The sequence below is a fragment of the Podarcis erhardii genome (genome assembly GCF_964252035.2).
Source record: "Podarcis erhardii genome assembly, chromosome: 7".
NCBI classification, from domain to species: Eukaryota; Metazoa; Chordata; class Lepidosauria; order Squamata; family Lacertidae; genus Podarcis; species Podarcis erhardii.
Window position 1 is genome coordinate 64478593 of NC_138511.1, and position 24727 is coordinate 64503319.

General features: G+C 46.6%; 1 protein-coding gene and 2 long non-coding RNA genes across 4 annotated transcripts in view; 2 read left to right on the plus strand and 1 right to left on the minus strand.

The window, feature by feature from the left end:
* KIAA0319L (KIAA0319 like) overlaps nucleotides 1-2484 on the plus strand; it is a 61044-nt gene extending 58560 nt beyond the window's left edge. For both annotated transcript variants that reach the window (XM_081871652.1, XM_081871653.1), the window contains exon 21: nucleotides 493-2484. In XM_081871652.1, the coding sequence (XP_081727778.1) occupies nucleotides 493-680 (188 nt within the window). In that variant the 3' untranslated portion in view covers nucleotides 681-2484. The remainder of the gene's footprint in view (nucleotides 1-492) is intronic.
* The window catches only part of LOC309347290, a 62849-nt gene extending 45467 nt beyond the window's left edge, over nucleotides 1-17382 (minus strand). The window contains exons 1-2 of the long non-coding RNA XR_014158892.1: nucleotides 16590-17382; nucleotides 7303-7500 (exon numbers count right to left, since the gene is read on the minus strand). This is a non-coding gene — a long non-coding RNA (uncharacterized lncRNA). The remainder of the gene's footprint in view (nucleotides 1-7302; nucleotides 7501-16589) is intronic.
* LOC309347291 overlaps nucleotides 14877-24727 on the plus strand; it is a 29363-nt gene continuing 19512 nt past the window's right edge. Inside the window, exon 1 of the long non-coding RNA XR_014158893.1 lies at nucleotides 14877-15069. This is a non-coding gene — a long non-coding RNA (uncharacterized lncRNA). The remainder of the gene's footprint in view (nucleotides 15070-24727) is intronic.

The window sequence follows — 24727 nt, forward strand, 5'->3', positions numbered from 1 at the left end:
CACCCACTGACTATTTGTGTTATGAAAGCAGCAGGAAACACACCTATTGCAAACAAAGCAGTATGACCACCCCAAAACTTTTGCAGGCACAAATAGTATTGGAGGCAAGATTGTGTATAACCGTCCAGACACTCTCAAGTGTGGCTGATAAGCAGGCTTAAAGTTGCTTCCTTCAGCCTTTGGATTTGGCTGTGCGGTCAAGTCCCCCATGGGGAACCCAGATGCACAGTCAATCCAGCTGCATCTCTACCTGCCCCACACTGACATCTGGGGCAGATGGGTGTGATTTGGGGAAAATGACCTTGCAGGCCAAAGTGGGACCAGAATGGGACTGCCTGTGGACTGGAGGTGCTCCACCCCGATTCTGAGCTAGGTGGACCAGCTTCTTATGCTGATATAAAATATGCAGCAGGAGTCTCTCTCACACACACTCAGAGAGAGAGATTCTTACTGAATAGGTTATCTTACTTTTTTATGTGTTTATATTTGAAGGCAGTAAACAGAAAGCCCAGGCCCAGAACACTAGCCTGATGCATTCAGAATCTGAGCTAGACAGCGACGAAGCCATCTTTACATGGCCAGATCGGGAGAAGGGAAAGCTGCTGCACAACCAGAATGGTTTCCTGCGCAACGGGCAGGTGACGCCGAAGCCGAAGAACCAGAGGGAGGAAATCCTATAGCCATGGACTGGCACTCGCAAAGGGACAGCAAATGACTCAGAAGCCTGTTCTGCTCCTCAGTTGCACAAGGAGCCTCAAGAAACCTGCTGTGTTGTGGATAGCACTGCTAATGTATTACATAGACACTTTTGTTTACTGCAGATCTTTCTTTTCTTAAAAAAAATTGAACTGCCTGTACTTGAATCTGGACTTCAAGGGAAATTTGGCAAAAGAAGCTGTGAAACAAAAGACTGTGAAGGGTAGGTGCTGGTTCCGAAATGCTGCAGGATTTAAAACCACTCCTGTGAAACTGTGAAAAGCGCCATCTTGCCCAGGACTGCAATACACACCCTGTGCTACCCGCCCCAAGATCTGCTTGCCTCGGGGGATGGCCATCTTCTTCACACGCTCCCTCTTGTGGAGGGAGACAGTTCTGACTGCAAAAACCACAGCTTTGCTCTAGCCAGGATGCCTTGGACTGTGTTCTTTTCTAAAGCACTTCAGCTGCAGAAAAGGACTGTTGGGTCCCTCTCCCCATCTCTCACGGACTGTACTTTCTTTCCAAAAAGGAATAGGAGGCCGAGCTTGCAGAATGTGAAGCACTGCTGTCTCCAGGGCATGGGAAGAATTTACCCCATGGGTCACATTTACAATTGTAAAGTGTCCCCCTCCCCATTTTGTGTGTGTGTTTAAATTATTGTTAGTCTTGCCACTGATGGGAACAGAAGTGATACCTCCACGTCTATGACTCTCCTTATCCCCCTGCATTGTTCAAGAGCACTCTACACATATACTGGAAGCCTTCCCTTTGTGTAGTCAGGAACACTGTAAGACAGCAAGTTTCTCTTCCACTTGAAAAAAAAAATACCTTTGATATGCTGTCTATCTTACAAAGAATATTTGCACAGTTTGAAAGCGGGGTATCGGAGACAAAGGCGGGGGTATCAAATTGATTATTCCCTCTGATCCCCAATTGATGAATGCTTCTTCTCACTCCCAATTCCCTTTCCCTTTATTTGTCGTTTGTTACATGTTCATTGTGTGTTTCTCACAAGAAACACCAATTGTCCAGTCACCAAGGAGGTTCAAAAACTTCTTGTTTATTGAGAGCAACTGCAGGAGTCTCCCTTGAGCACCTCGTTTGATATAGAGATTGAGAGTTTCCACACTGTACAATCCAGCTCCCCACTCCCCTTTTTTAAAGTCAATGGAAGATGCATACTAGTATGATGGTGATGTTTGTGATTTACTTTCATTTGTCACCTGCATTCTCTTCACCAACACTGCTAACCAGCTTCATACTTGGCAAACCTTGTCTCTCCCCAAAGGTGAATACACCTTTGACAGACACTCCACCCCCCACCTCCGCTGCTACCATCATCTAATACTGAAGGGCAACTCTTCAAGACTCTTGAGCTTTGATGATGAGGGTTTTGTTTTAATTTCCAAACTGGAATTCCAGGCTCTCTCTCTAAGTCAGGAGTGGCCAGCTGGCAACCCAGAGACCAGATCCAGCCCCTGGTTGGCAAACCAAAGTCAAATAGCTTGCAATACTAATTGTGGTCCTTTATTATTGTAATTGGAGTAAGGGTAGCCAGATGAGAATGCTACACACTTAAGAGGTCACAAGCCACTCTTTAAGGTGGGTTGGTGGTGGCTACAATGGCCTCAGAGGATGTAGAAATTGGCCATCCTTGATTCAAGTGCGTAACAAGTTTTCAAGTTCTCCTGAATTCTGTTTACATTGCTGCACTACTGATTTGTTGAAGGTGATGATTAAATATGCTGCTCAGCTTGTGGGGGCATCTCTCCCCCTTGAATTGTTGTTGATGGTACTGTTGTCGTCTTTTTTCACCCCTTCCCCTTCTGTCCAGCTGAATGACAGAAGTTGGGTGCTGGGTGCTTATTGCTTAAATTGCAACCAGGGACTGAGTTGTCCCCCATCCCTTAGTGAAGCAACATGCCTAAACGAGCTCCTTGGAAGCAGGTCCAGAGAAGTAGACTTGGGTCCTCAAGCCTTCCCAGCACTGTCATTGCAATGCTGTCACGTGACAACAACATGGCAACAACAGCACTGGTGGAAGTAGGGCTTTTCAGTTCCCCAGGTGTGGGGAACCTTTGGCCCTCCAGATGTTGCTGAACTCCAATTCCCAACATCCCTGGTTGGTGGCCATGCTTTTGGGTGCTGATGGAGGGCCAAAGGTTCCAAATCAGTGCTACTGAATCAGAGCCCATGCTCTTCATAATCCCAGTGGACACGAGAAGCCACAAACTCTGGTCACATCCACACCATACATTTAAAACACATTTACCGTATTTTTTGCACCATAACACTCACTTTTTTCCTCCTAGAAAGTAAGGGGAAATGTCTGTGCGTGTTATGGAGGGAATGCCTACGGGTGGCATGCCTACGGATTTTCCTCCTCTAAAAACTACGTGTGTGTTATGGTCGGGTGCGTGTTATATAGAGCGAAAAATACGGTATATCACTTTGAACTTTCCCCATAGAATCCTGGGAACAGTAGTCCCCCCCCCCACAGAGCTACAATTCCCGGCACCCTTTACACACTACAGTTCTCAGAAATCTATGGCACGTTTTTGGGGGGATGGGGAGTTTGTGTTCCTCAGAGGGAGAGAGCAGGCCTGTCACCAGCATGCCGCAACACACGGGGTCACTTTGCCATAGAACTTGCCCCAATCAGAAACCTATTGTGTCCACTGCTTCTGTGACTACCCTGACACTTGCTTGCCCATGACAGCAGGTGGTGGGGACTGGGGTAGGGGTATTGATTGGAGCTTGAGGCTGCACAGCCAGTCTTGCCAACCCCACATCAGTCTGTGTATGTTCAGATCAGGCCAGCAGAATTAAAATGGGCTCACCGAGTTTGTGTGTGTGGCCCAGAGCTCAGATTGGTGTCACTGCCAAACCACAACTAGACAGAAAGATGGACTGTCTCTTTCCAGGCAGTTGGGACAGAGTGGGTAGCCTGACTGTGGCACTGACTGTCAGAACTCTAGGTCACACATCGAAACTCCCTGGGGCCACCAACTTATTTATGCTGTGCTCCCTAACATACATGCCTTGGGGGTGCAGTCTGTGTAATTCAGAAAGCAGGGCTGGCAAGTTGTGGGAAGCAGCTTAGAGCTACCACCATTGTATGAGGAGCCCATCCACAAGATAGCTTGGGGGCGGGCACTAAGGGAGTCTCTATTACCTGAAACCAGGCCTGTGCAGCTAGTTAACTGTTCCCTCAAGTCTTAAGCAGGACTTGGAGAGGAAGGCTGTCAATGGCTAATCTAGGGATGAGGGAGAAATTCAGTTTTGTTTGCATTTAAATGTGAACCTGCCTAACCCACCCTTCCCAATGTAATGCACAACGTGAGACATACACACCCTTCAAAATCCACCCTTCAGATTTTTGCAATGCAGTTTTCCAGCCAAGTAATGGGTACAAAATTCATATTCCAGGATAACGTGCAAATATTAACGAAAGCAACATACAAAATGCATTCTGTTAAGGGAAACTGCATGCAAAAATGTGTAGATTAGGACAAACGCATACTAAAATGCTGATGAATTTTCAAGTGGAGTATTTAATTTTAAAAAATGCATACACATGAAAATATGGAGAACTGAGCTGACTGGAAAAATGAGAAACTGAAACTGACAAATGCATCCATCTTTAGTGGCTACTAGTCATGATACCTGTGTACTACTGCCAGTGTCAGAGATGGTATTCCTATGAGTACCAGATGTTGGAAACTGCAGGAGGAGAGAGTGCTGTTGTGCTTAGGTCCTGCTTGCAGGCTTTCTATAGGCTTCTGGTTTTCAACTCTTGAGAACAATAAGCTGAACTAGATGGGCCTTTGGTCTGATGTATCGGGGCTCCTCTTGTGTTCCTTTCACAATAGTTTTTTTTTGTTCCTTGCTAGGATGTGCTGTGCTGTAATGCAACAGTTTAAAAAACAAGAATTGTAATCCCCCAGATGTTCCACTAGGGTCCAAACTAGTAGTTCAGCAGCTACAGTACCTGATCCTGAGCCTAATTCAGAATATCTAGCAGCCTTGCAAATAAGCCTCCAGAGGTTACTGGCCTGGGAAGAGGTTAGTAGTAGCCTCGTTTTCATACGGTATACAAAGAAACAAACAGAGCCACTGGCTCATCTAGTCTGGCATCCTGTCCTCACAGTGGCCACCTGGATGCCCCGATGGGAAGCCCACAAGCCCACAATCATGAGCACAACAGCAAGAGGCGAGAGGAAAACCCTTCACTGCAACAAGCATGGAAACTGCATGGTAGTTTTTAAAATAAGTAAAAGCTCCATCCTTTTGTGATGAAGGAGAAATCTGGCTACAAGGTAGGTTAAATAAAAGGCTGGTATAGAGAGTCTTTTACAACTTCAAAGAGGGATATCTCTTATACTGTAACAAAGAGGACTGATACTTGACCATTCTTGCACACTTCCACTACAAACATTTTTCAGGAGGTCCATGAACACAAAAAATATGTTCGCTTTTAAGATGCTATTAAACTCCCCCCCCCCCCAGCAATATAAACACCTTATGGTTACCAAAAGCAAGAGTACAGGGGTGGAGGCCTGTGGCCTCCCTGATTTTGCTGCACTACAACTCCCCTCACTACTGGCCAGGCTGGCTGGGGATGCTTGGAGTTGGGCATCCAACATCTGGAAGGCTGCAGGTTCCTCTTCCCTGCATTAGTGTTAGGTCTGCCAGTCGCCTCCTCCTCCCTCATAGACTTTTGTATCCTTATTCGTTTGCTATGCAAGCACCTTGAGCCTCTCTTGACCTTGAGTCCTGTTCTGCATGGCTATGCATTGTGATTTCCCAATTAGAGACTCTGTGGTTGCAATTTCTCCATGTGTGGAAACTAAAACGTAAGAGACAACTGCTTTGGTAAGCTGTGCCATCCTTGGTCAGAAATCATGTTCTCTTTTGCTTCGCAACAGTTCCCAGAGTTCGCTTGTTCTTAAGCCACTTGGAGAATTGTAGCTCGGGGGGGGGGGTGGAGGAATAGGGGTCTCCTAACAATTCTCGGCAACCTTAATTGGCAAAGGGCTTTGTGTGAGGCGTGGGCAGGGGTGGAGCAAGGTGGGTGCGGTGAGTGCAGTCTGCCCTGGGTGTCACTTCTGATGGGGGTGACAAAATGCTGTGTGGCACTAAACGTCTGTGAGAGACGCTGTGGCTCTGGTGCGCGCAGGCTTCCCGCTGCCAAAATGGTCCTCCTCAGGGGCAGGCAGACTCCCCGTTGCAAGGCACGTGGTCTCTGCCAAAAAAGCAGCTCAACAACTCTGGCTCCCCCTAAAAATTTGAAATAAAGGCAAACCATTTTTGCAGGCAAAAAAATAAATAAATTTCAATTGGGGGTGTGGCAATGGGGGGTACCACTTGACCTTGCTATGCCACTGGGTGTGGAGTGCTGAATTGTCCACATGCTGCTACACACACACACACACACACACACACACACACACACACACACTATTCTGAATGATATTTTCATCAGTTAGGCTCTGGTAGCTAACATGAGCATGGTTGGAAGAAAGGGAGAGCACTAGATTGAAAGATCGGGGAGTTCAAAACCATGTCCCTCTTGGGTGTGTGTTAAAGCACCCACTGATAGGGATGGGGGAGGCATTCAGTTCAGTTGGCAGTGTGGTGTAATGGTTAGGTTGTTGGATTGGAGCTGGGAGACCAGGGTTCAAATCCCCATTCAGTCACCGGAAGCTGCCTGGTGACCTTGGGCCAGTCATCATCTCTTAACTCAACCTACCTTACACTGTTGTGAGGATAATATGGAGGAGGAGGAGAGCCAGGTCTGTCACCTGAAGCTGCATGGAGGAAAGGTGGGATATAAAAAAGCAAAGTCAAATAAATAAATTGAATACAAACCCATTGCATACTTCCTAAAAAGGCAATTATCCTTCGCAAAATTTGGAAAGATACGAATTTCGGTGCAGTTCTCCAACCCAACCACATTTACGAAGAGTGAATATGAGGGTGAATTGTGCATACAAATACACAGAGTACTGAAAATAACATTAAGAATGCATTGTATTAGGGGAAATTGTTTGCAAAAATGTGTACATTAGTCAATGCTGAATACAAAAATAGCCCTCACACATTAGCCCCAATGATGAAAGTAGGTGTGTGTGTGTGTGTGTGTGTGTGTGTGTGTGTTTTCCTCCACCTGCCAGAACTATCACATCTGCAGACAGAGTATTTGGCCAGAATTCCATAAGAATTAATATGAGACCTCTTCCCTTTCTCCATTCATATATGCTAACATCACAACTTAACATGCAAATAGCACCAAAGGAAGGAAAGCGATGTACCATGCTCATGTGGGGCTCAGCACATCTTTTTGACTGACCAACTGTTTTAAATTATATATAGATAACTACAGTGCTTTTTTCTGGGGGGACGCAGGGGTATGCATACCCCTATATATTTTGTGAATCTAAGTTTGGCTTCATTGAGCGGCAGTATTTCAATGTGAGTAGGAAAATGAGAGGACCCCTAAACATATTTTTTTGGGGGGGGGGGAAGCACTGGATAACTACAACTCCCTGAACATCTGGAGGGCATCAGGTTGGGGCAAAGAAAGATATAGATATGTCCTACCTTATTCCCATAGCCTTGGGCTAGGCAGTTAAGCCTTTCCAGCAGAATGGAACGAAATGTAATCAAGTTTAGTGTCTGGTTTCTAACTTGAGCCATCAACCCCAGTGTTCAGGTGGGACTCACAGCAGTTGTGAAAGAGTCTTCAGACTAGACTTTGGTATCTCCAGAAGAGGCTTCTCTGCTTGCTCTTGTCCAAGCCTGCTCAGAGACGGTATCATTAAGAGTATAGTAGCCCTGGTGAACCTTTAAGACTCCAAAGTCAGCAGAAGCGAAAGAGGCATTCTCTGCAGTATGTTCAGCCTAACCAGTTTAGAAATGGAGATTCGCCTGGGCCATCGTGCAGACTAGATCAGAGAGAGAAGCAGTGCAGCCGTTGTGTAGGTTGCAGAGTTAAAGGTATGCTGCATACCCAGGGAGCATGCCCAGATTCTGTCATCGGAGGCCTTCCTCATGTGCCCCTTCCATGGGAGGTCCAGAGGGTGGCAACGTAAGAACAGACCTTTTCAGTGGTGACTTGCAAAATGCTTTCCCTAGGGAGGCTTGCCTGACGCCACCATTACGAAACTTTAGGTGCCAGGCAAAAACATTCCTTTTCAACCACACCTTTGGCTTTTAACTATGTATGGTCTTTTCGCGTGAGTGGGATGCTTTAATGTAGAGGGTTTTATTATTATTATTTAACGTTGGCTTTCATGTGTGAATGTGTTTTCTTTTTGCTTAAAATATTGCAAGTCACTTTGAGTTGCTGTGGCTAAAAAAGGAATTAATACAATACGGTCATATCTCGGGTTGCGAACGCTGCAGGTTGCGCGTTTTTGGGTTGCAGACTGTGCCAAACCCAGAAGTACCAGAACAGGTTACTTCTGGGTTTTGGCACTCGTGCATGCGCAGAAGCACAAAATGATGTCACCCGCATGCACAGAAGTGCCGAATCGCATCACGCACGTGCACAGACACAGCACTGCGGGTTGCAAATGTGCCTCCCACAAAGATCATGTTCGCAACCCGAGGTATGACTGTAACTGTAATTAATAATACGAGCCCTGCAGCAGCAGGGTGGGGGAGCCTATGGCCTTCCAGGGGGCTCTTGGACTCCCAACTCCTGCCATGCCTCTTAATTTTTACCCCTTTACAATCTGAAAGATTGATCCAGCTACACTCCTAACCATACTATCTGCCCCTGCCCTATGGGGTAGCCCTGCACTCTATCTGCGTGGGGCTACCCTTGAGCTTGGCTCAGAAACTGCAGCTAGTGCAGAATGCCGCAGTCCGGCTTTGGGCCAGAGCAGTTCCACATCAGCATATTACACCAGTGCTGAAAGTTCTGCATTGGCTGCCAGGACATTACCAAGCTAACGTCAAGGTATTACTGTGGGTGGGTGAAGCCCTGCATGGCCTAGGACCAGGTTACCCTTATACACCAGCCAGATCATCTGCAGAGGTCCTGCTGACTTTCCCAGTTATCTTATAGTAATTTGGTTTCTACACAAACAAACAAACAAAAAAAAATAGTGTGGGAACCACTAGGAACACTGATCCTGTGGAAATCAGGCAGGCACCTAAAACACTGATATTTTTTCCGCCTGCTGAAAAGGTTTTAGGATGCATACATACTGTACCTTTAGAGAACATTCTTTCCTTCAAAGAATTTTGGGCGCTCTAGTTTAGTCCTCACAGAGTTACAATTCCCAGCAGCCCTTAGAATACTACAGTGCCCAGAATTCTTTGAGAGGGAAACGTACTTTGAATGTGCTTTAAAGAGATAGTGTCTGTCCAGTGTCTGCTCTGCCAAGCATTTTCAGATAATTAATGGTAGTTCAGTGTTGGTCATTTGTTCTGCGTGTTTACGGGTTTTCTAATCGTTTTATTATGAAGTTGTACCTTGGTTCGCGAATGCCTTGCAACTCGAACGTTTTGGCTCCCGAACGCCACAAACCCGAAAGCGAACGTTCTTTGGAACCCGAACGTCCAAAGCAGCTTCCAATTGAGTGCAGGAAGCTCCTCCAGCCAATTGGAAGCCGTGCCTTGGATTTTGAACATTTTCAGAAGTCGAACGGACTTCTGGAACGGATTCTGTTTGAGAACCAAGGTACAACTGTACACCGTTATGACTTACTTATTTTGTAATGAGTTGGTGGTTTAGAAATAAAATGTTAGTCCGTGACTGATGAGAGCTCCAAGACTGATGAGGAATGGTTGAGGGAGTTTATAGATTCATAGAACAGTTCACAGATTCATAGAATCATAGAGTTGGAAGGGACCCTGAGGATTATCTAGTCCAAACCAAATATGCAGCTGTCCCTTAGTGGGTTTGAACTTGCAACCTTGGCGGTATAAGCACCACATTCTAAGCAGCTGAGCTATCCAGGCTGAGGTGTGTTTAGCCTGAAGAAGAGAAGACTGAGGGGGTGATATGATAGTCATCTTCAAATATCTGAGGGGCTGTCGCATGGAAGATGGAGCAAGCTTGTTTTCTGCTGCTCCATGGGACATGGACCGATGGATTCAAATGACAAGAAAGGAGATTTTTAGTTACAATTAAGAGGAACTTTCTGAGCATAAGAGCTATTTGACAGCGAAACGGGCTCCCTCAGGACTCTCTGCTGGATGTTTTTAAACAGAGGTTGGATGGCCATCTGTTAGGGATGCTGTAGGTGCAATTCCTGCATTGCAGAGGGCTGGACTAGATGACCCTTGGGGTCCTTTACACAGTCCTATGATGCTATGGAAACATCCATAAGTCCACAGGCTTCCTGCTTCTGCCCTATGTCCAGAGTTGCAGCCTGTGGCATCCTGGGCCATGGACAGAAGGGGCTGCCACTCATGTGTTTTGCCAAAACCTCTCTTCTAAGCAATTAAGATCTCTGGGCAGAAATAGGGGGGGGGGGGAACAGCAGCAGCCATAGATTCTGCTTCGGTCTGTTTGTAAAGAAGGCAGCTGAGATGCAGATGAAAGCTATTGATTTCACCAGGAGGAAGCAAAAAATGCTGAAGCTTCAGGGATCAACCTTCAGCAAACTGCATAAGCGCGCAGGATGTCACCGCCTCTAAATGAAGCTGAAAAACCTTGATTAATTAGTGGAGTCCTTGAAGAAAATTAACGAAGTCTGCCCAGTCTGCCGGTGAAGCAAAGGCATTTTTCAGCACTGCAGTACCCAAGGAAAGGGGCAAAAAATCAGACGAAGGGTTGAGTTGTGGTTGGGAGAGGTATATAATTCAGCGTTTTATGTAGGAACCCTTTTTGCTTCACATCTCAATAAACTTTGCACAAGCCCAGGATGGCAGGCTCATATCCTTACTACCGATAAAATGCCCATTGTTAATGGGCGGAACTTGTGTGAGGAAAGGGCTGCCTTGTTACAAGGATCAAGGAGGTGCTATGAATCTCCCTGCAGAGACCTACTGCACCCTTGCAAGGAAGGATTCCTACTGTTCATGTGTGCATTCCATTTTCACCATGGCCCTCAACAGGCAAAAAGGTTTTTTTTGGTGATCTAACTTATACTTCAGGGGTGGGGGATGTTTCTGTCCCCCAGCCCTGCAGGCCAACTTTGACAGGTGGGTGGGACAACCCACCTGCCAAACACCCAGCTTCATTATAACATCAGTTGACTGACAATTGGTCAACCTATCAAAGTCCCTTGTGCAACAGTTCCCAAGTGAGAGCCAGTGTGGTGTAGTGGTTAAGAGCAGTAGACTCGTAATCTGGGGAACCGGGTTTGCGTCCCCGCTCCTCCACATGCAGCTGCTGGGTGACCTTGGGCCAGTCACACTTCTCTGAAGTCTCTCAGCCCCACTCACCTCACAGAGTGTTTGTTGTGGGGGAGGAAGGGAAAGGAGAATGTTAGCCGCTTTGAGACTCCTTCGGGTAGTGATAAAGCGGGATATCAAATCCAAACTCTTCTTCTTCAAGTGCTGAACATCCATCTGGCTGTCAGGCACCAGGGAACCACAGCACAAGGGGCTTGGTCAAACCTGTGCTCCAGTGTAAGCCTGGCAAATCTGCTGTCAGCAAGGCTTGGCTCGGTAGTGGTGCCCTCCCTGTGGAACGCCCTCCCACCAGATGTCAAAGAGAACAACAACTACCAGACTTTTAGAAGACATCTGAAGGTAGCCCTGTTTAGAGAAGCTTTTAATGTTTGATGCATTACTGTATTTTAATATCTTGTTGGAAGCCGCCAAGAGTGGCTGGGGAAGCCCAGCCAGATGGGTGGGGTATAAATAAATAATAATAATAATAATAATAATAATAATAATAATAATAATAATAATAATTGGCTGCATAACCGAGTTCCCCACACAGAACTCAATCATGCAGCTGATTCCTGCAGAAATCAGGCTTGAACTCACTGCCCGCCAGCTGACCAGCCCTGCCTTTTGCAGGGAGTGGCTGTGCAATGGAGTTCTCCATGAGGAACCTGGCCACACAGCTTGTCCGGCCTTGTCTATCCCTGCCCCACACCTGACATCATATACGGCACTAGGTGGGCGTGTTCAGCGGACAGCAGCCTAGTGCGGCAAACTGGGACCCCTGCTGGGCCAAATGTGGTTTTCCACACTTGTTATACTTCTGAATTAATACGATTTTTCAATGGTGTGTGCGCTGTTTTTATTTCGTTTTAAATTGCATTAAATGTATTCTTTGTTTATGATGACAAAAAGTTATAGCGTATCAATAATTAATATAATATTACTTAACTTGTTTTAACCCACCTTGAGACCTTGTGATAAAGGTTGAGTAATAAATCTAATAAATAATGATATCTGGAGGTTTCCCATCTGTGGTTGCAATGCTTGCCTTAAAATACAAAACAAACGGGTCTTCCACTCCAATTCACAGCATCATATTTTCTTCCTTACGCCTTCCAGTTTCCAAGATAGAGCGGCAAAACTACATTTGACGCTGCTGCCAATTAGCAAAGGCAATAATGGTCACCATTTGTCGTTAATAATTTTCAGCAAAATGCATTTGTTGTCCTCATTGCCACCATCGTAAAAAACTGTTGGTGCTCTTGAAACACCATGACCCTTCTTTATTACACAAACATTATTGTGACCAAATGTAAATAAATCAAAGGGTGTCAAGGTTGCAAAGCTTGCTTTTGCTCTTGTCTGTGTCTTTCTTTATCCTTGGGCCCTAATGAGACTGTTTTTGCTAACGAGTTTGCACCAGTCCTGTTGATGTTAATGGCCTGCTCATTAGCAAGTGGAGATGCCTTTGAAAGGAAATGCTTCAGGAGCTGCAGTGTCTGAAGTGCAGGAGGTCATCGAGAGAGAGCCCCTGTCACACCCACAAGGAGACCCCCAAAACGCAGGCAGCTATGTCAATCCATTCCTTATTATGACAGATATATTAAAGAGTCATAGTACAATGCACAGGTTTCTTTAGGATCATCTGACAGTCATAGAATATAGCAAAAGGTAGCAAAAGGTGTGGTGCAACAGCAAAGATCATTCAGTGTGGGACTTAAGGGTTAATTCTGTGGTTTATAAGGCAACTAACCAAGGGGCTGTGACAGTGGAGGTGTTGTTTGGCAAGCAGAAAGGAATGATTCTCACTGAGGTAACACACACTCTGATTAGCTGAGTAGTTCTGAGGGAGTTTTCCTCTGTTTGTATAGTTGAATATCTCCCTGCTACGCACAAGGCCTGGAGTAAGAAAGTCAAAACCCCTTCGTTCTTTTCTCCTCAAATTATACATTTGTTTTTATTCAGATTCCTCAGTAAAGTGTTAGCAGGGTTTTTATTCTCTCTGAACTCTGCATTATTTAAGTGACTTTGCTAACAGTACAGTAACTTGGCTCCCTTCATCCCTGAACATTGCCCGTGCTGGCAGGGACTCTTGGGAGTTGTAGTCCAAGAGACCACAGATTTCTCCTCTCTGCTCTAACCACTACATCAAACTGGCATTTGTGGCAAGAGAACCCACAAGCTGATGGTGTTTAATTTTATAATAAGAAGAAGTTGTTGTTTTTTTTAAAAAAAATAATTAGTATATTTGCACCAAATAAATATAAATGATAATAATGGTTGGAATCCAATGTAATACTAAGTGAAAATTCTGTCTGTGAAAGGATTTATGCTTACCCAAAACGGGGTGTGTGCGTGTGTGCGTGCGTGTGTGTGTGTGTGTGTGTGTGTGTGTAAAAAGGCCACAATCTGCTCCACGTACATCAGAAGAGGACAGGCTATTACAAAGAAGAGGGATGCCACTGGATGCAGCAGAACTTTCAGCAATGGGGTAGGGTTGAGAGTTCAGGAGCATCCAAGATGCTGAGATTTCAGGACCCAATTTCAGGACCTCTGGTGATGATAATGAAGGGCAACCCTTGGTGAAATTACGGGGGGCAGACTCCGGTGATGCCATTAAGCATGGCACAAGAAGCATGGACCACAGAGCATGCCATTCATTTTTTAAAAAAAAGCCAAAGTTCAACAAATGAGCAGATAGCTCATTGTTGGAAATTAAGATAGAAACCTTAGCTAAAGTGGATGCTCTCACCTTTCAGTTGAAGGAAAGAGACCTGTTCCTTCTCACCTGCTTAGGGTGCCTAGGTAGTCAGTTTTTAATCTAGCCTACTTGCTTTTGGCCAGAAGGGTTTAAATGCTCTTGCCAGGTTGAAGGTTACAAACTGCATGCCTAATAAAGAATATTTTTTTAAGGCACTTTCAGCCACTTGGGAGATTCAAGCCGTTCCCCTGCCACCTAGAGGAGGTCAGACAAACCTGGAGATTCCAGGCCACCTCTGGAGGTCTGGCAAACCTGCTGTTCCAGCATCCCGTTCCCAGAGGGGCCAACTGGATGCCTGCGGGGAAACGCACAAGCAGGATTTGAGCACAAGAGCCCTCTATCCTCCTGTGGTCTCCAGCAACTGGCATTCAGAAGCACTGCTGCCTCCAACTGTGGAGGACAGAGTATAGCCATTGTGGCTAGTAGCCATTGATATCCTCCTTGAAATTGTCCAGTCCTTTTATAAAGCCATTCAAGTTGGTGGTTCTCACTGCCTCATGTGGAAGTGAGTTCCATAGTTTAACAATCCACTACAATACTTTTAAAAATCTGTCCGGAGGGGTGGACCACACATTTAGGCTGCAATCATTAGCGTGTGGTAAAGAAGGATGTCACAGGCATGCAGGACAGCAGTCTCCCTCTTTGCAGCTGTGAGATGTTGGGGCCGTCCCTTTTCCATCTGCACAGCAAGTGCCAGAAGTGGCAGAAGGCTCTTGGATGACACAGAGCTGGCTGCATGTTGAGAATTGTCTCTCTCTTACACACACTGTACGTGCGCAAAGGGGCCTATCTCTGAATTGTCCTGACACAATCTCTTTTCCACATGCTGTGCCAAAAGCGTGGCTCCCCCCCTTCTCCCCCCACCCCTTGCAAGCTTCCAGTATATTTAGCTGTGGTGGAACCTTCTACCTTTCCTTATATAGCAGAGGCCAAAAGGATTTCTCACTCTCCTTATTAATAGGCGGAGCAGAGTTTTGAGGAACCTGCCAAAAATAGCAAGCAAACATTGTATGGTGTGGGGAGTGAGGGGAGGGGGGTGGGGTTGGGGAGAGCAAAGAGACAGAGAAAGGTATGTCCCAGTCTTGCTCTGCTTAAGCGAAGTGTTTTATCCATCCCAGAACACAGCCTTGAAAGGGCCTTCAGATTTGAGTTGTGTGTTTAATATTTTGGACTCTGTGGAAGAAGAACAGCCAGCTTCAGCTCCCACATCGTGCTGTCTGTGGGGGGGCCGTATAGCAAGGATAACAAACTCGAAGGTAGGAATCGGGATTTTGTAACTTCAGAAGCCATCTCCTTTCCAAAGGTGGTTCTTTCCAGCCTTTCCCTGCAGTGATCCTGTCAGGTTAGGACATTTTCAAACTGCTGCTCTCTTTGGGGTGGGATTCAATCACATGCCAGCAAATTCAGGTTGCACAACCAAAGTTGTTTGGGAGGTCCTATGCAGTTAACCCACTTCCTCAAAAGATCGCACTTTTTGCGATAAGCAAAGTGAGCAGGAAATGCACAGGAAAGTGTAGGTGAGGGTAATGCTTGCTTTGAAACGTCATATAAATTCCACACAAATGCTTCATGATGAATGCTCAATTAATATTAGTTACTATTGCATTTTACAAATTGGGCAACTGAGGCTATACCTATAAAAGATATATTTAAAACACACACACACACACACACACACACACACACACACAGAGAGAGGAGTGTCTTGGGGAGAGGCATGTGCTTTAAAGGTGCTTTAAATGTATGGTGTGTTCACAGCCTGAGGCTGAGAGATAGACAGCTTGACTGAGGCCACTGGTCACCAGCAGAGATTTGAAACCCACCTTCCTTTCCCGAGGTGAAGGACAAGACCTCCCCCACATGCACACACATGCACACAGCCCATGTGTACTTCCAGCTGGATCTTATTTTGGCACTTGCAGCAGTGCAGCTTTCTGTACCACACCCAAAGGGCAACAGGATGTAGGGGGTGTGGCATGGCACATATCTCCAGTGCCTTTCTGCTGTCTGAGGTGGTTGCTTCCCTCTCCCTAATGGTAGAACTGGGACTGACTCCAGCCAAGCTGGATAGTTACATGGGGTAAAAAGATGATGGGGGGGGGGGAGGGAATGGGAAGCAGATTGTAGAGGGGCAGAAGGGGTGCTTCTTCTCAACTAGATTGTGGTCCTTTTCTCTCACTGGCTTCCGTGATGTGGGCAGTTCAATATTAATTTTAATAGGAAATAAATCTCAGGTCTACCTTATACTTTGGGGAGTTAGGAGACCACGAACAAGGACACCCAAACCCTCTAACTATGTTGGTTTGTTGACAATGGAAGAGTGCACCTTCAGGGGTGGAGTCTAACAGCGGGAGAGTTACAGCGCCTGCTGTGGGATAGAGGGATGGTGAAAGTGTGGTGCAAAGAGTGCAGATACACACACTGGGACTGCAATGTTCTCAAGTGCATTTTCCTGGGTGCAAGACATGCATGTGAGAATGTCAGTGTGGTATAGTGGTTAGAGTATCAGATTAGGACAAGGGGAAACTAGCTTCAAATCCCTGCTCAGCTATGAAGCTCAGTGTTGAAGTAAGATTCAACTGGAGAAGGGCCATGTAGCCCAGTGGTAGGCCAACTTTGTACGCAGCTTTCTATGTAGAAGGTGCCAGGTTCAGTTCCTGGCATCTGCTGGTGGGGCTGGGGGAGACCCCTGTCTGAAATCCTGGTGAGTATAGGAGATACTGAGCTAAGCAGGTGAATGGTCTGCCTTGGTAACTGCCCTGAACCCCTGGCCTACCTGTCAGAAAGTCAGCATGCCAAGTCCAAACTTCAAAGTCCGAGGGTTGATCCACACAAGCGAAATCCAAAGACCGAAGCTCAGGAAAGGAGGTTCAGGGGTGATCCAAGTAGCCAAGTCCAAAGTCCTGCAGTCAGGATACAGTCCAGAGTCAAACCCAAAACAGTCCCATGGAGGTCCAGGAGCACCTAAGTCCAGGTCCATCAACATGGGCAGTTAAGCAGACCCAGCACCTCAGCTCTGCTGCCCTTGTATACTTTGCCTGCTGACTGCAGCATCTGACCTTGATGAGGCATATGAGCCTCACCTGTTCCTAGCCTACTCCAGCTGAGGAATCACACCCCTTCTTTCAGAGCTAGTTTGCTGGGCTGTGCCTCTTGCCTGCCTTAGCCTCCTGGAGTTCCCCTCTCGCTGTTCCCTATGCCTCAGAGCCTGCTGTGTTCATGGGGACAGGGGCCCCGCTGGCTCTGGTGATGGGTCCTGCTGCTCTGGTTCCTGTGTACTGACCTCCACCACCTTGTTATCCTCCATCATCCTGTGAGTACTTCCTTCCCCATCCCCTGCTTGCCTCGGCGTGTCCCTGTCCCGGCTACACCCCTTGCTGGCATCCTCTTCCTCCTCCCCGTTGCCCTGCCAGTTCACGACAGTAGTGGCAGATTGTTTCTGGAAGGGACGTAGCTCAGTGACAGAGCATCTGCTTTAGATGCAGCAAGTCCCAGGTTCAACCTTCATCATTTCTGGGTAGGGCTGGGAGAGGAACTCTCTGCTTGAAGTCCTGGACAGCCACTGTCAGTTAGCATAGACAATACTGAGCTAGGAGGGTCAATGGCCTGACTCTAAATATGGCAGTTTCCTATGTTCCTGTCAGACTGGACAGCTTTTGTATATGGAGTGAGAGAGCACCATCTTGTCCTTTGCCTCAGGCAGCAAAATGTCTTTGGCTGACAAAAACTATCTGGTTTAACCTGTTGTCTATATTGGGGGGGGGGGGAGCGACTTTTCCTGATTTGGGGAATTCTTCTTCTGAATAAGTTTGTTCCCAGACAGACTGGTACTCTTTTATCCTCCAGCAGACCAGTTAACCTTTTCTTTGTTGTTTCAGGAAGGTTTATGTTCTAATGCCAATTTAGCTGCAGAATCTTGAAATCTGATTTTATGTTTACTTACTTAGCTCATTTGTTAGACTATGTTCATGTTAACAGTGTCAATGTGTTGTAGCAGATAAAGTTGCTAAACATCAGATATTTTAGTTACAGGTAGGTAGCCGTGTTGGTCTGCCATAGTCAAAACAAAATAAAAGAAAAAAAATTCCTTCCAGTAGCACCTTAAAGACCAACTAAGTTAGTTCTAGGTATGAGCTTTCGTGTGCATGCACACCGTGTATCTGAAGAAGTGTGCATGCACACGAAAGCTCATACCTAGAACTAACTTAGTTGGTCTTTAAGGTGCTACTGGAAGGAAATTTTTTTCTTTTATTTTGATCAGATATTTTACTTGCCCATTCAGTTTTGCAGCCTCAAATTCGGTTTTGGGGATTTCGCTGAATGAAAAGCCAAGGCAAGTGTTAATTTTCCACTCCTTTTCATCCCCTGTCTGATTTTGCAACTCTTGCTGCATCAAAAGCCATCAAGCCCCTCTCACGTTCTCAACCCCCCCCCCAGCCCCCCAGGCAAACAAAAAGCCCAGGCCCCTCTCCCTCACCTGCCAAATCCCCACTAGGTTTCACCCCTGACCACTCGAAACCCACTGATAGCGTTGTTGTTGTTGTCTTAAATTTGTTAGTCATTTTATCTTGCCCAAGGCAACCTAAAGCATCTTACAAAAACAAAACAAAACTTCTCCACAGATACAGTAAAACCAAGGACAGAGCATTAAAAACATCCCATCCACTTCTAAAAGTGTTAAAGGCCAAATGCCTGGTTTAGAGGAAAGTTTGTACCTGGCCCCTTATCCTCCAACTGAAGCACTATGGTTAGGTTCTTACAACGTTTTGTGGACTCTGTGGGTAATTCAACTTATTGCTGATATATTTTTACTCTCAGGGAGCTGTGTTTGTGGCCTTTTCTGTTTCAGACGCCAAAATAACTCGACCAAACTTGGATACAAACTCTTTATTTATTTATGGTATTTACATACTGCTTAGTCATTAGCATTTATAAGTGACATGAATAAAAATGAACCACATAAGAGAATAAAACAATAAAAAGGCATCATAAAACCAAACACTGCCTTCAAATGCCGGCTGGAACAAGAAAGTCTTTGTCATGTGACTGAGATTAGATCGGCACCCTCCACAAGACCTCAGTGATCAGGCGAGGGATATAAGGGATCAAGTGGTCCTTGAGATATCCTGAGGCCCAGTTGTTGAGGGCTTTGTAAATTAATGCACCTTGACTTGGGGAGGGGAGCACCATTTGCTGTTCTGCCTGGGGCAACAAAACATCTTGGGGCAGCCTTGATGGCTTTTTATTGTTTGAGTGGGAAGGCAGAGGCGCAGTGCCTCCTTCAGAGCTTCTCTGACTATGTAAACAAAATGGCTGCCGTCCTCATCACAACATCTGTGTATTCTTCTTAACAAAGTAGTATAGCAGCTACCTCATGGGAAGAAACTCCGCTTTCCCACATAACAGGGCAGCATGTTTTAGGGGTGGGAGGTGTGCCGTTAGGTTTTCTTAAAAGACGCTGTTATGTAGTGAAGTTTCACCCTGGGCCAGCAGGGGGATACTGTATATAGTTTTCAATCAGGTCTGTAGATAGTTTTCCCTCAGGTCCGCGTCAGTTATTTTAGGCGGGAACTCTGGGCTGTAGTTGTTACAATGTTGACAGCCGGCTGCCTATAAAAGCAGGCCGGCTGAGCTGTTTGCAGTCAGTTCTATTCCAGCTTACGAAATAAAGAGCTACTTGGAGAAATCGCTGTGTCGTCTGCTATGTCAACCCACAACTTAACAGTCTCTGCCCGCACAGGCTTACGATCTAACATTCCTCCAGTCTTCAGTTCAGCTCTCCACATCCGATTGAGGGTTTTTTTGTAAAATGCTCGTGGGAATTTATGAAGCTTTTATTGTTATTTAGCTGTTTATGTACCGCAATGTCGTTAAAATAACTGACGCGGACCTGAGGGAAAAAATCGCTGTGTCGTCTGCTATGTCAACCCACAACCTAACACTGGCGACGAAGGTGGGATCCGGGTGCTGCGAGGCCTGTTTGCAACGCATGGGTGTCCTGATGTCCTTGTCTCTGACAACGGACCACAGTTCACGTCAGGCACGTTTGAGCGGTATCTTTTGGGACTGGGCATCCGCCATGCCCTAACGGCACCCTTTCATCCATCCAGCAACGGGCAAGCGGAAAGAATGGTGCGCTCGACAAAAGAGGCACTGGCGCGCCTGGACCGGGGAGACTGGCATGAGCGGGTCGCCGAATACTTGTTCGTGCAACACATCACCCCTCATGCGGCCACAGGGAGGAGTCCTGCTGAACTGCTTATGGGCCGCCGCCTCAGGTCACCACTCGACCGGCTACACCCGGACTTTGCCGTGGCTGAACCCCCAGGCTGTGCCAACGCGCCACGGTCATTTGTCCCAGGAAACCAGGTCTTTGCCCGGAACTATGTGGGGGACATTCCTTGGGTGCCAGCCACAGTAGTGGGAGTCACGGGACCTCGCTCGTACCAGGTGGCACTCGAAGACGGACGCTTGTGGCGACGGCACATAGACCAGCTTAGGCGCAGGGTTGGGGACTTGGACACTACCGAGGTGCCCCCAACTGCGCTTGCGGCTCCAGAAGAGACACGTACAGATGGCGAGGCCCCACCTACACCTCCCTCGCAAACTGCCAGCGTGGAGCCGAACCAAGCCGCTTCAGAGGGTCTGCCAGACTTACCACAGACTCAGACCACTCCACTTGCGGAGGCTCCACCCACAGCAGCGGATCCAGGGGATTTGGTTCCAACGCCACCTAGGGTCGCACCACAGCCTCAGCAAGAACTGTGTGGCCCTCCGGACTTGGCTACCAGTCCCCGGCGGTCTGGCAGAGTTCCCAAGCGCCCAACTTATTTAAAGGACTATGTTGTTGGACATGTATCACTGTTGGTCTAAGTATGGGAAAGGTAACCAATATGCTTTTGTGCCTAATTGAACCATTACGCGTAGTGCTGTATATAAGGAAACCATTACGATTGTAACTAACGCCTTATCTCGGTGGGGAGGGGTGTTATGTAGTGAAGTTTCACCCTGGGCCAGCAGGGGGATACTGTATATAGTTTTCAATCAGGTCTGTAGATAGTTTTCCCTCAGGTCCGCGTCAGTTATTTTAGGCGGGAACTCTGGGCTGTAGTTGTTACAATGTTGACAGCCGGCTGCCTATAAAAGCAGGCCGGCTGAGCTGTTTGCAGTCAGTTCTATTCCAGCTTACGAAATAAAGAGCTACTTGGAGAAATCGCTGTGTCGTCTGCTATGTCAACCCACAACCTAACAGACGCATCATTGCTATTTTCAAATATTAAAAATTTGGGACATTTCCCTTTGCTTGATGTTATTCAGGCCACAATAGCTATTTTTCTGGATTATCTTGACACAACCAGGACAGCTGGCAATTTTCTTTGGAAGGGCTGGGCACATGTTTGGGTCACTGCAGGGTTCAAAGAAATAATAATAATTCTGGCAGCTGAATGATGACAAGCTGGAATTCAGTAAGTGAAGTTTTCCCTATCACTGCACCTCCCTGCCAGGAACGGCTGCACCGGATGCATTTCTGTTTGTGGTGCAGCTGTTAAAGACACAGTTAGTCTGCCAGAAAATGAGACAATTTGTTGGAGATCTGGCTCATCCCCTCTTGCCCGGTAACCACTGCCTGCTGGCTCCACCACTATGACATTCCTTTCCCCTCCACCCGTTCACTGCCTTTTTAAATATTGTGTACATCAAAAGCATCACTGTAAATAAACAAAGAAGACAGCGTTTTCCATTTGTGTACAGTTAGACTCATCAGCCATACTCACCCAGCCTCTGATCTGTGTATTTAATAATATTAAATAATATGTTTTTGAGGGGGATTATTGGTTTGTTTTTTTCTGTTTTAGTTATGTATTTTGAGTTCCCATTTGGTATTTCCCTGTTATGGATCTTTGGATGGGGGGGGTGGTATACAAATTTAATAATAATAATATTCCAACAATTACTGCTTAATGACATAGTTTCTAAGCGGTGTACAATAAGGCTACAAAAAAGCTACAACAGTGATAAGATCTGTTAAGATTAACCATAAAATTAAATTAAAATGGCTGCTGAAATAAGGTCTTCACCAATTACAAGAAATTCAACAAGGAAGGGGCTGAATTCCACAGAAGTCTGAATGCATGTCTGCAGCTGAGTGTTTGGGCCATGGGCTCTGTAATGGGAAAAGCAGCCCTAGGCCAAATTCTCCTATGTAACTTTGAAAGTCATAGGGCTCCTTTCAGGGTTCAGACCTGGCACCTGACCCACACAAATGCTTTGTTCTTATCTTTGGCACCCAGGCAGCCTGGGGAGAGCAGCAGAGGCAGTAGTGGTCATTATAGGGTGGAACAGAGTTGTGTAATGGGTAAGATCAGTTTAGCTCTGAGGTAGGCCATATCCAGCCTCTGATCAAAACCGCCTCCCAAAGATTTGTTATTTTGGAGCCACATGCTTCCGCAGGGCAGTTCCATATAGTGGATGAGGCCCATTTGATCTTCAGGGACACCAATTTGCATTAAAAAAATGTCCACATGCTAATTCATATGCATAGATGCAATATGACTCACTAGAGTGGGAAAACTGTTACCAGGTGACCTGTTGGCCTGCCCAGTCAGCGGTCCAGGTGCTGCTCTCTGGTGATGGGCAACTTCGAAGGCTCCTCCTGCTTTTCCTTCCAGTGGTTCTTTTTTTTACTTTAAACTGGTCTTGGGCCAAACACAGCTTTTCAAATAGACGACTGCCCTCCATAAAACAAGGACCACGATTACCCTCACCATAATCTTGAAAGGAAGGGTAAATCGAGAGATAGTGAGTGGGTCCACTAAGCCCCTGCATGACCTCCATGGCTGAACTAAAATTTGAACCCAGGATGCTGGATTAGTTGGGCCGCTGACTTGATCCAGCAGTAAGGCTCTTATGTTCCTCCTGAACTACAGACCTTCCCCAAGGAAAAGAATGAGGTTGCTACAATCAGCAGCTGAGCCCCTTAACAAGGTTTGGGCCCTGGCAGTTGCCCTGTTTTGTTAGCCTCTGTGGCACTGGCCATGCCCAAAGCCTTGCTATCTGCTGAATGTGTGCGTGTTAATAAAAGCTGCTTTTAACATTTCACTTAATGAGGCAAAATCCTTCCTACCTGCCTTGGGGGCCAAAAAGGCTAGCAAGCTCTGGAGAGCTATTCACATATTTGCATGTGCTGGTGAAATCTGGAAAGCAGAGAGCCCCTCTCCGCAGTTTGCCCATGACAATATTTGCTGGTTAATAAAGACACCAAGGATTTCATTAGCATAAGTCTGCTCAAAGTTCCATTGGTTGACAGCTGGAAAGTGTGTGTGTGTGTGTGTGTGTGTGTGTGTGTGCGCGCACTTGCACAAGCATGCGGGAAATAGGAGGTTGGTGGCACTAATTATTATTTTGGTTTTGCTCTTTAAGTTGTGGGGCAGAAACTGAAGAGGGGACACCCACCCCCCTGGCAAGTGTGCAGAAAGAAGCTCTTTTATGGATGAGAAGCGAGGAAGAGTAGGGGAGAGCCACCTCACCTCCTTTGCACCTGGAAACCCCTGCAAAGCTCAGCTTGCCTTCTGTGCCGTTTTTTAAATCCCTCCCCTTCTTTGCAAGGAAGGAACTTCTCAAGCTGAACTGTGAGAGGGTTTGCTGCTGCTGCTGCCGCTGCTGCCGCTACCGGCTTCCAGGGAACAGAATGCAGAAGGCGAGAGAGAGATGTGCAGGGAGTTTTTTTTTCCCTGTGGCAAAGTCAAGAGGAGCATCAGAGCACCGGTGAAAGGGGGGAAGAAGAGAGAGAAAGAGATCTTGGCAGGCTGCGGGGCACCATCCCAAAGGCCCATGATGACCCCCCCCACACCGGAAAGGATGGGAAATCACCTCCAGGACTGTAAGTGATGCTGAAGCGGGAGAGGAGCAGAGGGAAAGAGATGGGGGGAAATTGCTGGGCACTGCAGAAGAGTTGGGCGTGTTTAACCTTCACCAGTACAGAGCTGGTGTTGCAAAGCTTGGGCACCCAGAGGGAGGAACCTTTTGGGGGTTCTTGCAAATTGAGGATGGGATGGGATGAGCTGGGACCCCCCCCTTGACATTTTGGAACCAGCATCATTTGCTAGTTTTGCAAGGGTGTGTGTGTGTGTGTATGTGTGTTTTGGGCAGGGGGGAGTTCCTCTGGGGAGGCTGGGGAAATCTTTCAAAAGCCCTAGGTGGAAAAGAAGCGGCTTCTGCTGAGAGCTGCAATTTTCTCCTTTCTGGGTGGTCCAGAGAACAGAGACCCTCTCTAGGGGATTTGGGAAGAATTAGGGTCAGCAGAGAGAGTTTGTCAGAATGCTGAGGAAAAGGGAGAGGGTGGTAAAAATAAATAAATCATCCTAGCAGGGTTGCCCCTTCTTTCCCCCTCACTGCAATGGGGTGCATGATCAAGTTTTGCAGAGAAGTGTCACCAAGTAAAGCACACAGATCAGGTGTCCAGTCACATTCAGGTCTGTAACTTTTGGGGACTTATTGTGTCAAATTCAATTCGGAAAGCAGAATTCGTAAGACGTCTTAGTGGCTTTGAGGGCAGCGCCATTCTCTCTTCCCCCCTGCAGATGGGCTAGAAGAATGAACAACCCTCGTTAAGAAGACTAATACAATACTGACCCCCATCAATGCTGCCCAGAAGTGCAGAATCTCCCAATCTTGGTCAAGCGTGTATATTAAGTTACTTCTGGAGCCCCAGGCCTAAAACCCTGGACATTTGGTAGAGGCTAGTCTTGTATATGTGCCCAATGACAAAAACTTGTAAAATGAGTAAGACAGATAGATAGATCTCAAGAGTGCACTTAATGTGCTGCTGTGTTGTTTTAATTAGGGTGTACAAAAAGATGTAGATAAAGCCTAATATTTACTGTGGGATTCTCTTTCTCTCTTAATCCAAAAATG